The sequence below is a fragment of the Podarcis bocagei genome, assembly GCF_964188305.1.
Source record: "Podarcis bocagei genome assembly, chromosome: 3".
Lineage (NCBI taxonomy): Eukaryota > Metazoa > Chordata > Lepidosauria > Squamata > Lacertidae > Podarcis > Podarcis bocagei.
In genome coordinates this window covers 55,774,561-55,792,552 of record NC_138127.1, presented here as the reverse complement: position 1 = coordinate 55,792,552, position 17,992 = coordinate 55,774,561, and the positions used below count along the sequence as shown (strand labels likewise).

Sequence of the window (17,992 nt, the reverse complement as noted above, 5' to 3'; positions counted from 1 at the left end):
AGTAACAAAGAAAGTAAACCTTGCAAGCCCAAAGTCTGCTTTAAAGTATGCTTTAACATTGTGTGTGAACCTGCCCACAGTAACAGGAATAGACTATTTGTTATTGCAGAAGATGTTTATGCATAAATAATTCAGCACAAGATATGGGTGGCCATATGTACTGTTTTACATGGAAAGTTCTCAGTGAAAAGGGCTCCCTAGACCAGATCCAGTTATTAAGAGTTATTAAACTCTAAGAATGCGAAGCAGTAGGCTTGAGGCTGTCTGTCAACAATTGGCAGCTGTACGTCAGACTGAGCAGTAAGACAGGTCTGCTATTATGGGACTCAGCTGTACAGCTCCAATTAAAACGGTTTAAGTGTGTTTTAAATGTAATATACAATGCCACACTAGAGGGTGATGGTGAGCCTTATGGAAAATTCAATGTATTTTTAAAAATGCCTCAGCATTGCTGAAAGCCCAACTCCATCAGGCATCTCCTAACCCCTCAACTGTGCCAGATGGTGCCTGAGTTTAATTCCCCCCCTTCCCTCCGTTTCTGTTCTTGTGTGCATGGGGACTTTTTAGATGGTAAGCCACTCTGGGAGCCTTTTGAGGCTGAAGAGTATGGTACAAATGCTCTCAATAAATAAATATTATTGCTAAATTTGCATCTAGACATAGAAATTATCATACAAAGGTTCTATGCACATCTTTGTCCTCAGTTGGTCCTCTTTGGGGGGGGGGTAATTATATTTCCACTTTTTCAGCAAGGCATAAGCAATGACTTTAATAAGATGTCCCAGAATTAAAGACCTGTCAATGCATTTTATGCATTCAAGACTTCTGCAAACTAGTTTGCAAGGAGTTTGTGAACATTCTACAGTACTAAGCAACTTCATGCTTTCTAAGTGGATTTGATAGCTTTTGGAGGGGGATAATTTTCTGGTATTTTTGTTTGTGGAAATCTTGATGGAAGTGGAAAAATAAGATTAGTGGTATGCCTTTTGTTCACTCTGTTTCATTCTTTATATTTTTGAGCTCCCACCCCAACCTCATAATTCAGCAGTGTGGATTCTCTGGCCCACATGCCAAATTGGGCTAGGACAGGAGTCCTAATTTAGACCACCACGAGACAGTTTTCCCCAAGCCATTTCCATTTTATATCCCACCAGGTAATGTAGGTAAAGACACAGTTGCCAAGGAAGAACTGGCCACCTTAAAATGCACTCTCATTTGTTCCTCGGCAAGCTGGGCTCATATTCAGTACCTATTAAAGTTGGCACCCAATATAAGACCTGCTGGGCTTGATCCCAAGTAGAGCCAATCCCTGCTGAAAACAGGGCTTGACATCAGCAGTCGATTGGTGGTGACTTCAAGGCCTGCTGGGATTTGATTGGCCTGGAGTTTCTGGTTGGGACTTGAGGTCATCCGTGACCAGCTGATCAGTCATGATACCAAGCACTGCTTGGATCAGCTTGGATCTTCCTTTGCAATGAGCTTGAAGTCAAGCTACACTGCAGAGATAAAACAGGTCACCTGATGCATGTTTTAACTGGTCAAGTTTATTTTTTCCCATGTTCGAAGCTATAGATTCTAAATCGCTAATAATATCACACACTAGCAGCAATGTGTGACTTAGCTGTGAGTTGAGAAGAAACGGCTTCAATGCTGGCAACTAAGCCTGGCGATTGGCTACCAACTCCCTCCTAACTCCTTCGGTTGTGAGCTGCCCTGTCAGATGGGAAGAGAAAGGTGCTAAAATGTGTGACTAAGAACTGCTCGTCCCACCTCACCTCAAGCTTCCTGTTCCATTTTCCCTTGTTGTATGCCACATCTAGAGCCGTCACTGTAGAGCTGGGTGAGGAACCTTTTCCCGCCAGAGGGCCGCATTCCATCCCAGGTGAACTCGCAAGGGCCACATGCCAGGGGTAGGCAGGGCCAGAGGCGAAAGTGTGCAGAGCAACAAGCGTAAATTTTACCTTTGTATAGTAGGCTAGTTCCTACACAGACACTCCTCTCTACAGTTCACCTAGACAAGCCAAAGGCATTATCAGAGTTCAAGGAGACATGCCAGCCCAGCAGAAACACACACAAAAGTTGTGAAGCGGAGCCAAGGAGAGACATGGCCTGTGGTGAGTTCCAAGGGCCTGATGGAGAGCACTAAAGGGCTCCATTTGACCCTTGGCCTGAGATTTCCCACCCCTGCTGGAGACACTAGTGACTAGAGCCTTCTTTAAGTTTTATCATGATAGTCAATCATGATAAAACTTAAAGAAGTGAACAGGGAACAGGGAAGGTGGAATAATTTAGAGTGGTTTCCACTGCAGTGAAAACAGTCTGAAAATGAGTCTGAAACAGTCTGAAAATGAGAGACTGTAAACTGTTTCAATATGCAGTGACTGCCGCAAGGATACTTCTGGCCCAAAGATGGAAACGGGAAGAAATTCCAACAGTGGAAGAATGGAGAAGGAAATTGACCGAATATGCAGAATTGGACAAATTGACTGGGAAGATTCGATACCAGAAGGACCAAAAGTTTATCGAGGACTGGGGGAAATTTACAGAATATCTGAAAAATATATGTGATGCACAGACAACGCTTGTTGGTTTTGAAGAGACTCTGTGAAATAGTAAGAAATACTGCAAAAAAAGAGAGTAAGAGGAAAAGGAGTGGGGAAAGGCAATATCATGTTCAGAAATGCGTCAATAAATAGAAATTTTTTGAAAGATTGACAGAGAAACTGAGGGAAGTCAAAAATTGAAGCATGAGTGTAAAATAATTTGTTGACTGTATAAAACTTGTTTGGAAAATGAATAAAAATTATTTTTTTAAAAAAAGAAAATGAGTTACGCCAGGCTCTCCATTTATAATGTGATCCTGAGGGGGGTTTGTTTGGCAACCCCACAAAATGCAGTGTCAATCCCTCCTTAGTAAATGTGCTTAAGGACTGCAGCCTTGGTTCCTCTTGGCCTGCCAGAATCTGCTCCCATGAGGCATGAAACCCATTTTGGCAGCACCTGCTGTTTCACAGAGAGCGTGAGCTCACTCCGCCAGCTGTAATAAACCCCTTTGTTCCTTCCAAAGGCAGCTTCCCTACTAGTGACTATTTTTCCTCCTCCACCTGGCGCTGCCTGCCTGCCACCATTTCTTGTTGAGGGGGTATCGCAGCTGGTCTCCTGGCTTTGTGGAGTTGTGTGGCATTTTGTGAGGCTGCGTAAGGGCCAAGGCTTAATTTAACTCTCCCTTTTTAATCTGCAAAGTCACCTGGGATGTTGGCTGCTCCAGAGAAGGGTTAGTCATATACATCCATAGGTATCCAAATCTGTAATGCTTCCCTCCGAAGACGGTGCTGGCCTTGTGGAGGGAAAGCAGCATTCTGGGAAATGCATGTACTTAACCATTTCGTCCATTGCTTTTTTAATGGATATTTCATTTGATTTTTTTTCGTCAAGTACAATACGTATGGGAGTGTCAGCAAACTTAATAGAAGTATCTGAGGCACAAATGTGTATAACTAATAGATAACTTTCTGCTTTTTGACCCTCCCTCAATTTTTCTCCCCACATGCTCTATCCAACTCCATTGTAAAGGCTCAGACCCTGACCTACTTGCCTTGATTTGGAACTTTTTAAAAAGACGTGGTTTATTAATTTGAGGTTAGATTTGACGTCTTAAGAGTCAGGCGCGCAGTGAAAGAAAGGTCTCTGAGAAGGATTCTCGTGCCTAAAACTGCAGAATGCCCTTTAAAAGGCCTCGAACCAGCCTACACAACACCACTTCTTTTTCTTCACACATCCCACCTGATTCCTGTCGTAAGGTGGAACATTCACCTGTGAGGCACTTCATCTGTTCCATTGCCTTTCCGTCTGTGACAATACTGGGGGTTTTTTTATTCAAGAAGGAAAAAACAAAACACCCAAACACACAGCCAGACTGCAGCTGCCCTAAAAGGGAAGAGGAAGCCAAGGGGACTGGCAAGCATCTGCTGGGGAGCTCTGACTTCTGCCTTTGAGCCGTGATGCTCCTTCCTGTGCCTCTTACGTTTGTGACTTTCCACCTGCCCCCCTTTCCACCACAACTCATTTTGCATGCAGCACACGTGGTACGGAAGGGCTCTGTGTGTGTCTCCGCATCTCTCTCTCTGGCAAATTAGTCTGAGGAGGAGGAGAGCGTCATGCTGGTTCCCTTTCTGTCTGCAGTTCACTCGAGTTGAAAGAACTCTGTCCTGATACCATTCTCTGGAGAGCCTAGAAGATGAATGTCTGTTAAAAGCTCACTGTAAGTAACTCACTGGGATTTTTGTTAAGAGAAATGTTTAGTACCTCAGTACAGCTGATGGGGGCTTTTTGATGTTTAGCATTGTACATGGAACTTAACACCAATATCAAGCAGGTTAGGGGTATTCTTACATTGACAGATGTAATCCATCTGGTTAAAACTGTCTGCATTCACATAACTTACTGCTATAGATTATCTTTTCACATTGCTACATATTTTACAGCATGCTGTACATAGTGCTTGAAAGGAGTGGATTCAAGAGTTGTTGTTTTCACTAGTGTAATGATGCTTTTATGTCAGGTTGTCGAGAGAATATTTGTATATGGGAGCATCTTTTAGTTCACACCTGATGCTTGAGACTAATCAAAGCCTTTTCAGAGGATTGAAGGCAGTTTGAGAGAGAGCTTAACACTTGTGGTGTGCACACTCTGTCCACTTTTCACTTGGGTAAAATAGACTTTGCGGATTTTGCACTGTGTCAAACACTCTCAAAAACCAGAGGTGACAGAGAGAGAAAACTAATGTGTGTGCATGTCACAGCCTCTCTCTCAAATCACTTTCAGCTCACGGTTGTTGTTTGTATTGAGTTTGAGTTTGCAGAAGGGGGGAATAAAATATTGTTAATATTTGCCTCCTCATTCTAAACAGGCAAACAAAAGGACTCAAAGGAGCAAACATCGTTAAAGCTTCCTTAACCAAAATCCTGATGAAGGTGCTAAGCAGCTGCAATACAGTGAGTTTTTATTGTCCCTTCAACTAATCTACTCTCTGAAGACTATAGTATGTTATTACGCATAACTGAATGGGATTTTCACGATATCCTGCCTTTGTTTTGATTTGCAGCCCAAAACCATAAATGCGAGTGATATGGAGACTTTGATTGCATGCCAGTCAGAGGTAAACACCAGCTTCAAATTCTTTGCTGAGTCTTTACGTTACAGGCTACAATCCTAAGCATGTTTCCTAGGAAGTATGCCCCATTGAACTTAGTGGGACTTACTTCTGAGCAAAGCTGCTCAGGATTGTACTACACAGCTCTGCCACTATGAAATCGCAGTCAGTCAAGGTTTTGCTATGCTTAATTGAAGTCAGAACAGAAGCACTGCTATTATTGCTATTGCCATTATTGTTGTCTTTTTAAATACCCAGAGTTGCCATGTAATCCTTAGCTTGTGCCTTCATGCTTATTGCATTAAAATCGTATTTGCCAAAATTCAGTCATGAGCCTTGATTTACAGTCTGCAGTCTGATAACTTGCAAGCAGCTCTACGTGGTCTGTTCTAGAGTGAATTAGGGTGACATGCTTAACTGATATGGATGTACATCCCACTGAAATGAAAAAATAGCTCTTTTCAGACACTCTCGCCTGCTCGCCCAATTACAGTTGTGTGAAGGGAGGAGCGGGGCCCCATTCATACACTGGGCGCCCACTGTATGAGGTAGCAAGGTGCTCGCTGTACGATTGTGGGCTCACAATATGAATTAGAACTCTGATCAAACCAAGCCAAGTTCACGGTGCTTGTTTTTATATATACAGCCTAATATGGCTAGGGACCAAGATATTTGATGAAATGCCTTATCTCATATCTACATTGCCTGGGCATGAAGGTCAGGTGGGAATGCCTTCCTGTTCCTGATGGTGCCACGTCTGCCACAAATCTGGTATGTGGTTACTTGACAAAAGGCATTCTCCACACACTCTGGAAACCCCTTTCACTCTCAGATAAGATCAGTGGCGGCACTTCACAGCTTTCAATAAAAATTTCACCCAGGCTTGATTTTTTGCTTTTGCTTGATTTTTGTTTCCATGGCTTTTTGCATTTTGTCATTACAATTTGTTCTTGTTCTATGGGCTGATGATGCTTTTATAGATGGCTTGGGTTGGTGTGTTTTTTAATGCAAGTATATTGTAAACAAGTTTGAATCTATTGCTTGATTCTGTTGCACATCTTTTGAGGGGGTACACCAGCTGCTAAGTTTTGAAAATAAAATAAATACATTTGTACAGCAGGTTGCCTGCTTCAGACCTTGTCCTTGCAATGTCTGAATGGAAGGGGACAGGGCCAGCAACGACCAGGCAGCAGCCACCAGGGCCCTGTTCTCCCATTCCCACCCCCATGTAGTTGTAGTTATAGGAGGAAAAAGACCTGAAAAGGACATGACGCTTTGCTAAAGCAAAGATGTTTTGAATTGAGCCGTAAAGCTGAAGCGTGTATGACCATAATACCGAAGCCTAAACATATTTCACTTTAAAGCCCCATCAATTTCAATGAGACACTGTTCTATGATGTGCAGTTAGAGCCTAACTTGGGTCTATGGCTAGGATCCAAAGACCTGCTTAGGTTCACAGAAGAAGCTTGCACTACTCCCTCTGGGATTGTTGACTTTTTTCTGTGAGCCAATAACCCCCATGCCAAATTGCAAGCTGTTTTCGAAACTCAGTTGCTCGGTTACAAAAGCTGAGGGGGTGATAGGGGAGAAAGGTATCTGAGAAATCAACTTGTGCCCAACTCATCCCATTGTTCACTCTATTATTGTTTTCTATAAAAATTGATAAGAGCTACGCCAGGGAACCTAGCATGCTGGGATTGCACATGCCAGTCCATGTAACTTCCAGCCCTACTGTTGCCAATATGGACTGTTTGCTTATCCCCTGCCAAGTGCCAGGCAGAAGTTGTGAGACAACTTGAAGGAAGTTTGCTTTCCATTTGGGGGAAGAAACATTGCACAGATATATTATGGCAGTGAGCTACGTGGATATGCTAACTAAATGAACCATTTAAGTGACTTTCTTTCTTAATGATCATTGTTTATTTCAGGCTGACATCAAGAAATGTCACTTGTTCATGCCATGTGACACTGAAGATGGACTGTGTCATCTGACTGGTGCGTTTTAACAAGGAAATGATACCCTTTGATAAACATGAAAATGAGTCATTCCGCCATGCCATAACGATGCTCCTTAATTTTACTATACAAGTGCAGTCAAGTGCTGAAACATTTACTTTGCTCCACTGTGCAGTAGCAGCAGATAGTAGGATCTGTCTTTACAGAGGTTATACTTTGTTTCTTCCTGCTGGGGCCATTCTGTGCAATGGAACAGCAGCAGCCTGGCACGCCCCCATGTTTAAGACTGGGATTACAATCAGCATCAGCTTTCTAAATTGCCCCCTGGTGGCAGCCCTGCATAGAACTGAGGTTTCTAATAGTAGGCAACGAGTTTGGCCGGAAGGCCATTGTAAAGCCAAAGCAAAGTGGCTACAGACTAAGTCTTCCACCTTAGTTATGCTGCATCTGCACTGTACATTTAAAGCACTGTTATACCACTTTCAGGGTACTGAGAGTTGCTAGGAGGCCTCTGTTCCCCTCATGAAGCTCTATGAGCTTGTGCCCTCTTTCTCCTTGTCTGTTCGTTTTACGTTTTAGGCTGCCCATCATATACTCACTTAGCTGGGAGCCAGGCCCATTGAATCTAATGGGGCTCACCTCTGAACAGGCACACATAGGATTGCACCATTAATCGCCTATACTTCATGGCTTCTCTTTATTCCATGGGCATTTTACATCTCTTTAGACAATTTAGCAGTAATATGTCATTCACCCGTTTATCTAATGTTACTCATTTTTCTTGTTCCTTTTTCTTCTCTTCAACAGATAGTAATAAGAAGAGAAAGAAAGTAATATCTTGGCCATTTATGCTGAGAAGAACCACCACTGGATCAGAGACTCTGGGGAATCTGGAATCTGACCTGAAGCCTCCACTGTTTGATCAGCCATTGTCGATTGTCTGCAGTGAAGATGATATGCTGCCCAAGCCAATACAGGTAAGCAAAGAGTATACATATTCCAGGTAAACAGTTGTGTTACAATGACTGTGTTGGGTTCTCTGCGGCTGTTCCTAATGAGATGACAAGCAGCCTTTCTTTTGTTCTTGTTCTTTTGCGTACATAGGATATCCTTACAATGCTCTTCTTGGAAGGGCCTTTAACGGAAGGAATATTCCGGAAAGCTGCCAACGAAAAGGCCCGCAAGGAGCTGAAAGAAGAGTTAAACTTTGGAGGGAAAGTTGATTTTGAAGATAAACCTGTTCATCTGTTAGCAGTGGTTTTAAAGGTATATTTGCTTGGTTTCTTGCTGTAACAATTTGTTTCATTACCCCAACTCTTGGAAAAGGCACCAATACTTACTGTTACACTATAGCAAAACATGTTTCCCCCATGCTAAAATGAGGCTCATTATCTTGCAGGATTTCCTTCGAAACATTCCTCATAAACTGCTGCTCTCTGAGCTTTATGATGAGTGGATGATGGCACTGGAGAAGATGACCCACCACAAAAGGACTGAAGCAATGAAAGAGTAAGCTGATCCTCCTTCAGAAAGTCTCTTATTGCTGTGCCTGCAATGCAGTGGGATCCTGATCCTAAACAGCTTTTATCTCAGCTCATATTTATTCTGGTAATGGTTTAAGGAATCTGGTAATGGTTTAAGGAATCATTTAGGTGGCTTTTAAGATCACCTCCATGATTCCTCATGATTCTTATTGAAAGTACACCTGAACATGCTTATTTGTGAAACTGGTCCATATCAATGGTAATCATGCTTAGGAATGCAGTCTAAGAGTGATTCTAAGTATGTTTGCTCAGAAATAAGTCTCTCTGAAGTTGGGCTTATTCTCCAATAAGTATGGGTCAGATTGCATCCTAAGGCTTGCAATCATATAAACGTAGTGGGAACTTACTTAAGAATAAGCCTATATATGGTGAAACTACAATTTGTGCAGTCAACAACAAGGGAAGGTTTGAGGGTTTTCTCTTCCAAACTGTGACCTTGCTTTCAATAATTTTTCTTCTCTAGTTCAAAAGGGTGTGAAAGTGGTCCTAAGGGGGCAAATGTGGTAGAAAGTTATGTATTCCCGCTGCCAAGGCAATTGGTATGTCAAGAAAGAAAATGTTGTCTCAATTGCCTAGGCCAGTGGTTTTTCAACCAGTGTGCCATGGCACCCTGAGGTGCCTTGAATTATGGCCAGGGGTGCTGCAGGCAACACTGGCCTCTGTCCCTCTTTCCTTCCCTCCTTCCTCTGATGCCCCTCTCACATCTCTGCCTCCCAAGGGCTTGCACAGCTGTTTGTTGCAACAGCTCTGGCTACAAGCTCCGCAGGCAATTGGTCTTCTGGGGTTGGCCAGGGGGTGTTTCCCAGGCCCCTGTGGGGCAGTGTGAGGAGGTGCCTCTCTTTGGGGCAGGGGTGGCAGCTGCGGTTGCCCGGACGACTCCCAAGGAGAGGGGAGAGGAAGCTGAGGTAACACTCCACAAGGGAGGGTATTTGAAATAGGGTGTGAGGCTGCCAGCTCTGCAGGCAAGAGGTGACATAACTGGGCCCTTGAGCCCCACAGGAGCGCTGCTGAAAAAAATGTAGTTGGGCAAGGGAGCCAACTCAAAAAGTTTGAAAACCTCTGGCCTAGGCAATGGGGTTGTATTTACTCTTTCCTACAATTCAGAATGAGGACTTTGTTTGCCTCATGAAGTTATCAGCCAAATCTGAATGGCTACATGGCATCATGAAGGTATCATCCTGTCACAGTGATCACATCAGCAGATCTGAATGATAATGTGAATCATGTCATCTCTATGTGATCCCTATGATCTCAATGTGATCCCTGAATGGCAAGGATGAAGCAGTGAAGCAGCCCTTCACTGACTGCAGCTTGGTGCAGGACGGAGGCAAAAGAGTGAAATGTACAGTATTTTTCATAAACGTTTTTGCCCACTTTGAAATAGCAACTATCGCAGCAAAAACAAAGCTCACACAAATATGGAACATCATAAATTGTAGTCCTAAGTGTATTTACTTTCAAGCAAGCTCCACTGAATTCAGTAGTAGGATTTACTGCTGAGTAAGCATGATTAGGATCCGGTTATAACAAGTACTTACAATCCAGTTACCATTTTACTAAAATAAACAGTGAGGTAGTAATGGTATGCCACAAACAAATACATTCAAATACTGAGAACTTTTAAGCCACATTGAAGTCAGTAGGAGTAAAATGTGCTCAACCCTGGATGAACCGTGACCATATTTTCAGTCACCTTTTCAATCCTGTAGGGAAAATAGCCAACCCTCTGTGATAGCTAAAAGAACTGACTTACATGGAATAAATGTGTGTGTGTGTGTGTGTGTGTGTGTGTGTGTGTGTGTGTGTAATGTGCATACCATGCTTATTATTGTTACAAATATCAAATCAGGTGCTTTTTTAACTCCATAGTTTTACATCGGAATTACACTGTTTGGGGCCTGGTCAGGAGTTTGTGGTTAGCCAGTTTCGACCATGCAAAGCTGCAGTCTGGGGACTTTTGAATGGGAATTTTGAGAGACCACTTTAAGCGAGCATTTCCACATTTGAGCGGAAGTATCACTCATACTGGTGAATCTGATGGTTTAAAAAAAGCAGAAGTTTCTGAGGATGACTTTTTCCTCTCATATGTTCATTTCTTTAGGGTTGCAAGCAAACTCCCGAGACCCAACCTTCTTTTGCTCAAGCATTTGCTCTGCGTGCTTCACCACATCAGCAAAAGCTCAGAGGTCAACAAAATGGATTCCAGCAACCTTGCCATCTGTGTTGGGCCAAACATGCTGACTCCAGTTCATGACCAAAGCCTTCCACTTGAAGCCCAGAAAAAGCTAACAGATAAGGTTGGCTTACTTTTGCTTCCTGTTCCCGTCATGTTCACTTTTCATCTGTTGCTATTTATTTTCCAAAGTAAGGGCCATTGCTATGACACACACTGAAACACAGGAAGCTGACTTATGGCAAATCGGACCAATAGTCCAGCTATTTCCCCATTGTCTACCCTGGCTTCATGCAGCGCATAGTTAAACTATGGAGCTCACTCCTGCAGAGTAATAATAATGATTTTATTATTTATACCCTGCCACCTGACTCCAGGCTTCTCCCAGGCATCTCCAGCAGGCTTCAATGGTGATGGGCAAAGGCCCTGAGCCAAAACAGGTGGGGAGAGCAAGGCAGGTTTGCCATGCATTTCCTTTCCATCCCATCTGCAGGACTGCACCATATATGACCTGCGAATTTCCCTTCCAGAATTCTTAAATGTGAAGAACTATACAAATAACTGTTGGTTGAGACGAATGCCTGATTAACAAATATCCTTCTTTGATTTGCACAGGTGAAGACACTGGTGGAATTTCTCATTGATAACTGCTTTGATATATTTGGGGAAGAAATCTCTTCACTGTTCAGCATCTCTCCTGATGATTCCCTGGACAGGCCAGGTACTAATAATATTCTATATTTGCATCCGGCTTCTTTAGCGATTTGGCTAATCGCGATTCAGAGAAATGTTTTCTCTTGAATGTGCCAGGATTTCGTTGAAAGTGCCACACCGATAGCTTGATATAATTGTTCATTGTTGGTTTATTTAGACATGTTCTAAACTGCTGAGGAAGTGGTTAGTGATAGCCAACAAACCACAATGCTGGATCCTGTCCAACTGTTAAGCAGATGTATCTCAAAAGGCACATAGGAAGCTGCCTTTTGCTTAGTCAGACCAGTGGTCCATTGAGCTCGGTGACAGTGGTTCTTCAGGGTTCTGTCAGGGGTCTCTTCCAGCCCTACCTGGGGGTTGATTCTGGGGCCCCTTCTGCATGCAAACCAAATGCTCTCCTACTAAGCTCAGGTCCTTCCTCTGACAGTCTCATATGTGAGTCTAATCCTATTAACCTACCACTAAAGTGGCTCTCCTACAGGAGTAGGCAAAAAGACCTCATTAAGCCCCATGAAGCTTCAACTGGAGGTACAGCCTTGAGTGGTGGGCATATGAAAGAACCCTGGGTAAATGTGGAATGTCAATGTCTTTGGTTCTCATTTCCTTTTTATGCAGTTTGAGAAGGGTCAAAATGAGGTATCTGCTTCACACGCAGAAGATACCAGGCTCAGTTCCCAGTATCTCCAGGTGGAACTGGGGATATTCCCTGTCTAGAACCCTAGAAAGTTGCTGCCTCTCAGTGTTGATGACATTGAGATAGCTGGGCCAGCATTCTGATGCTGTATGAGCCAGTTTCCTGTGTCCCTATGGCATCTCAGGATGGCTGTATGTTGACCTAATAGCAGGCAGTTGTGTTTTACCTCAGAAACGTCAATAGAATTTCTCTGGCATTTAGAATGTGAGAAACCAGGATGAAGCACCTCTCATTTCTGAAGATAAAAAAAAAATACTGTATATGTTTATATAGTATTTTTAATCATCAGAGATATTAGACAGAGCATGGAGGGGAGAGACCATGTGCATTTTGGTAAAAACGTGAAAAATAAAAGTCACCAGTTCCCTAGGTTGGTAGGATTGCACACTACAATTTTTGGTAAATTCAAAAATATTGTTTTAAATACTGTGGAATGTGGGCATTTGTCCATGACACTTTTAGAAGTAGAAAAATTTCAGGGGTACCCTGCCCTCCAGATGTTGTTGTTTGTCTCTCACTACCATCAGACCCAACCAACATAGCCAATAGTTGGGGATGGTGAGAATTGTAGTCCATCAACATCTGGAAGGTACCACATTGGCTACCCTTAAAAGTCTGGAAGGTTTTAGCCCCCCCCCCATTGTTTTATATGCAATATATACATTTTTGTTGCTGCTAATGGTAACTGGCTAATTTATAAAGACTTGACCTGCCCCAGTTTGCTCACATTTGCTTCCTCTCCCCCAGATACGTTGTCTGCTAGACGCCAACATGATTCTGCCTATGACAGCACAGATTTTGAGGAAGAATGCAATTCCAGTGAACTCCAGGCCAACGATCTACCACAAGCCAGGGGGACAGAACACAGGTGCAGCAGTACAGAGCTGTACTCTCGAGAGCCAGTAGCCCAGGCTCCACCTGTCTCTTCTCCTGTGACTCGGTTTAAAAAATCCATAGGCAACCTGGATAGGAGGTTCTCTGAGCCAGACATGCTCTCTTCTAAGGGCTGCCAGGGAAGCTGTATGAGAAGCCAGAAGTTAGCCAGAAGTGAGGAGAGTGTCATTCGGCAGGAGGAACTGCAGTTGAAGTGTCAAGGCCTGAGAGAGGAAATGGCAGGAGAATGTCGTCTTGCAGGCCTCTATAGGAACAAGAAGCCATCCAACCTGACAATAAAAACTAGTCTGCTGTCGGAATTGTCAAACAATTCATTGCCCAGAACATCCTCTGGCAGTTCGCTAGACAGTGCTTCTCCAGTCTCTGACTGTTCTGTCTTCACCAGCTCACCACTGACGTCGCCTTCCATCACCAAGAAAAACGCCTTAACTCGGCCGCAGTCTTTTTCTACCAAGGCTTCCAGCGGAAGTGACACCACCTCCATCAGAGAGCTCAAGAGGCATTCCATGTCGTTTTCTGTGGCAACCCGCAAGAAGGTGCTAGCGAAAACCCAAAGCTGTAGTATAGGTGGCTTTCAGAGGGACAGTTTCAAGAAGGACTCCAAGAAAGAGAGACATCTTTCCTGCCGCATAGTCCACGCAACTTGTGCTGATGACCACAGCCCAGCTCCTTCGCGGGGTCAACCGAGGTCTCGTTTCATGTCAGCAGATGAAGTGTTTCGGCTTGTGGACCAGAGGAATCCTGGAAATCCTCCGTCTTATGAGGAGGCTACCAGAAACTGCTCAGCTGCTAGGCTTCCCTCATACAGTAGCTTAACGGTTCGAAATATGAGATCCACTGTGCTGTCTCCAGACTTCGAGCCTCAGCGTCCGAGACTCAATAAAGAGGTTACAAACAAAGTATACAAGGACTTTTTTAACGACAGGCTCTCTGTGACCAGTGATCCTAAGGACAAGGCACCAGCCGTTGACTTTGTTATTGGAATACATTCCCGAGCTAATTTGCCCCTAACCCCTCAAGTCTATCGCCTCAGGACCATGTCTGGGTCTTATCAAAAGAACAAACAAGAATACCTGACACAGCCATGCAGCCAGCCAGCCTTTGGCCACATACAGTGCGCTAAGGAATCCTATGTTTAACTTATCTCTCCCCTTTCAACACAATGTCTGTTGTACACATGGCACGAAAGCAAGTCTTTCAACTGTATCTAATATAAGCTCACCTATGTCTACCTTTCCTTGAAAAGGTAGTTTTCTCAGTGTCATATGGAATATGCACTGTTCTTCCTGAAATGTGTAGCTCTTGTACATAATGTATATATCTCTTGTTATTTGTATCTGTGGGTTTTAAAGCTATACAAGAGGACTGGCGGTTTTATTCATCTTGTTCCTTATACATTGTGTGATCATTCCTTTCCCCCTTAAATATAGCCAGGAGTCCAGACTGCTGTAGGAAATGCTCTAGACCATCTTAACAATGAGCTGCTTTGTCTGGGTTTGCATTACTCAAGTGTCCTAGTGTCTCCCACTTCCCCTTTATATGCTATTTCCAACTGAAATAAACCTCCGTCTTATGAAATGGTCCCCAGCCAAAAATAAAAAATTAAAATGCAGGATCTGCTTTCTGTTTCTTTAGGTTATCACTAAAAATCCAAGCAAATGCCCTCATCTGCAATATCTTTTCTGCTAGTTCAATGGATCTGAAGATTTGCCTTTCTGAATAAATGTTCATCCAGGTCACTATTCTGTCTCTTAATGTAGCCTGGCAGATGCTTGAGCACAACGGAGATTAGATCAACAGAGATATGCTACCTTTGAACTTCATTATTGCTCTTAGCTAAGAACCCATTACAACCGGGTGCTGTGAAGAAAATTATTTAAAAACAAAAAGGCACCAACCCCAAAGTTTCCAATTTTTAATGCTGTCTCCTCCCAATTTCATTACCCCACCTCAAATTCTAACAAGATCCCGCTTTTCAAAACCTAGCAGAGAATAATTCAGGGTAGTGTTCAACTAGGTTTTACTCATAGTAGGCCAATTGTAGTTAATGAACCTAACTTAGTCATGTTCATCCATTTTAATGGGTGTACTCTGAATCAAACTTAGTTGAATATTACATTCAGTCTCCTTTTTCAAGAATCCTGAACTCCCATAGGCAACTTGCATACACATTCAACTGGTGATTAGAACTCCAGCTATTGCCACTACTATCGGTTACAGCTTTTGGCAATAGCCCCAATCCAGTCCATGCATGTATAGTACAACTGGATGGTGACATGCATTGTCCCAATCAAAGGATGCAAGATTAAGCCAACTTACTGAGATCTGATCCTTCTGATGTTGATATACACCTGCTTCTTCTTTGATTCTCAGTCTAAGCCAGTTTTGAAGGTACAGTGGATTGCAGGAATTCTTTCAGGGAGGTAAAGGCTAGCAGTGGCTGCCAGCTATACTGGTTATCCTCTGTCTCCATGGTCAGAGGCAGTAGGCTTCTGAATACCAGTTGCTAGAAATTGCAGGAGGAGAGAGTGCTCTTGCGCCCTGCTTGTGGGTTTCCCATAGGCATCTAGTTAGCCACTATGATAACAGGATGCTAGACTACATGGGCTATTGGCCTGAAACAACAGGCTCTTACTACGTACTTGTGACACCGTGGAATTGTACAAAATGGGGATTTGAGACATGTTGAGAGTGCTCTTCTGAACTTGCAAGATTACTTTTAAGAACACATTGTTCTTACTATATCAATAGCAGCAGTCTTTTTTTATTCATGGCTCACAGTACCCTATTAGAGTGAACATAGCAATGTGCAAGCAATTGTTTTTAATTCTGAAGTAGAATAAAGAATAAAGCACTTTTCCTGCCTAGAACACCTGTACTGAAGTTGCTGGTCGTTTTCTAATATGCAACCAATGTCTGCAAAAAAGGGGGGGCAGAGCTGGATGATAACACCTGGCTCTTAAGAGGTAGTCAAAAGTTTGCATGTAGATGAGTAAACGTCTTCTGAAACTCCTTAATGACAATAGGCACCTTGTCAGTTGCAGGTTATGATCAAATGTACAGCTTACATAAAAACAGTGTGTAACTGTCCATATTCTCACTAGCACTTCCACAAGATCAGTGGCAACCCCAAAATTTCACACATACCCTGAACACTGATGGATAGTGTTAAAGGTATAGGTTGGTTGCTCGAGAGCAATCAAGCAATATGCTGCAATAGTCTGTTTTAAAGCTTTCTTATCAGTGATAAAAACCTTTGGAAAGCACAGCGCCTCTGTTCCATGTCTTGCTCATTCACTGGCAGAATCTGAGAGTGGGTGGTCCTTAAACCTTCCCCAGCAGAGTAGTTTCTTGATGCCCAATCTGCTCCTCCCCTCTCTGCGTGGAAGCCTACTGCGCAGGGAGGGCGTGGATAACGGGGGACCTCTCTCTTCCCCGCTTTGCTCAGGCAAGGTGTCCTGGCACCACCTCGCCTCCTCTGAGCCCTGCATTTCCTTTCCACTAGAGGCTCAGCTACCCTCCTCCGCTGAGGAAGTGCTGCTTCCCACAATCTTTGGGGGCTCTCTGTAATCCATTTGGCTTTTCCCCTCTCACCCCTGAGCCGATGGCAGTTCCCTGACAGATAGTTTTTGATTAAATGTAGCTGAATTGTTTTACCACTAGCACCCTCATACTCAGTGTGGCTCAGGAATTCTAAGGACTCAAAAAAATCTTGATTCAAAATGAGGTCTAACTGTATCTAAACAGATACGGAAACTGCTCTTTGACCTCAAGGACCATCGTGCAAAACCTGCTCAAAACTGATCCAGTTCGGAAAAGTTAAGTCTACCAACTTGATTCAAAATGGCATGCAAGTGTATCCACATATAGACAAAAACTATCGTGCAAAATTTGGCTACGTTATTTTAAGAGGTGTCCAAATGCACAATGAACCAACAACTCTCCAAGATATATAGCAGATTAAACTCCCCTTCCACTGCCCCCACAGTATAAACCGATGTGCATGATAAAGTCATAAGGTGTTCTTGGACAAATAGCTGTCAGTATTAAAATGCTGCAAGGGTTATTAATAACTTGCAAAATGCACATGGTGATGACAGGTGGAATATATGTGGAAGCAAGGTCTGTATTGCACAGTCTCTTGGGTTGGTGTAAAATTGCCTGACACCGCTCCCTATGGTTTTTGTGTCAATAGAGCCTGCACTACTCATTGTCAGGTGTTAAATATGTCTCTGGAAGGTTAGTTACACCATGTGTCTGACTGTGGGCATCCTCCAGACAAACTATTTATTGAGCATTCATCCTGCTCTGCTTGCACAGAGGTTATACTAAGCATTCTTTATTTGCAGGGCAGTTATATGACATCCTGATTGGCTTGTGGGGTGTTTGTGTCTTCCCAGAATTCATTCATCCCACACTTTTCAGTGCATTTTCCCATCACTTTCCTAACAGCAAAAAGCAAATTTCTTCATCAAAGTGGATTTGTTGCACTAGGGTGACAGAGCACATTAATCCACTCTAATTAAATTAATGGCATGCGCTTGAATTCCTCCCACAAAATGGTAACATTCTGAAGGCACTCCAGCTTTGCACAAATGCAACGAAACCCTGAGCTATACGGATATGAGGCAATCTGCTGGCTCAGTGGGGTAACCCACAAGATTGCCTTCATTCACGATAAGAAGGGTGCCGGAGAAGGTGAGGAAATCGCTTCCGTTTCAAACTGCTTCATGTGAAGCAAAGCATTATGGCAGGAAACTAAAAACCAAGCTCGGCTTAGGCTTTTTGTTTTCTATGAAATCTGATGTCAAAATCAGCATTTATCTTTCACAGTATATCAATAAGGAGCCAAAGTTCTTTATCTG

The 17,992-nt window shown here is 43.2% G+C and overlaps 1 protein-coding gene across 1 annotated transcript; it reads left to right on the top strand.

The window, feature by feature from the left end:
* Positions 1–3,694: 3,694 nt before the first annotated feature.
* TAGAP (T cell activation RhoGTPase activating protein) lies at positions 3,695–14,739 on the top strand. Its single transcript, XM_081188931.1, has 10 exons — positions 3,695–4,261; positions 4,910–4,994; positions 5,105–5,158; positions 7,081–7,147; positions 7,916–8,085; positions 8,213–8,374; positions 8,508–8,617; positions 10,754–10,949; positions 11,441–11,546; positions 12,981–14,739. Exons 1-10 carry the CDS (start codon positions 4,242–4,244, stop codon positions 14,264–14,266), a joined length of 2,256 nt encoding a protein of 751 aa, XP_081045057.1. The 5' UTR covers positions 3,695–4,241; the 3' UTR covers positions 14,267–14,739.
* The last annotated feature ends 3,253 nt before the right edge of the window (positions 14,740–17,992 follow it).

Excerpts from the sequence above, each read along its gene's own strand:
- TAGAP (XM_081188931.1), top strand. The coding sequence starts at position 4,242 with ATGTCTGTTAAAAGCTCACT. Across the intron at positions 5,159-7,080 it reads TGATTGCATGCCAGTCAGAG|GCTGACATCAAGAAATGTCA; the intron begins GTAAACACCAGC and ends TGTTTATTTCAG. Across the intron at positions 8,618-10,753 it reads AGGACTGAAGCAATGAAAGA|GGTTGCAAGCAAACTCCCGA; the intron begins GTAAGCTGATCC and ends TCATTTCTTTAG.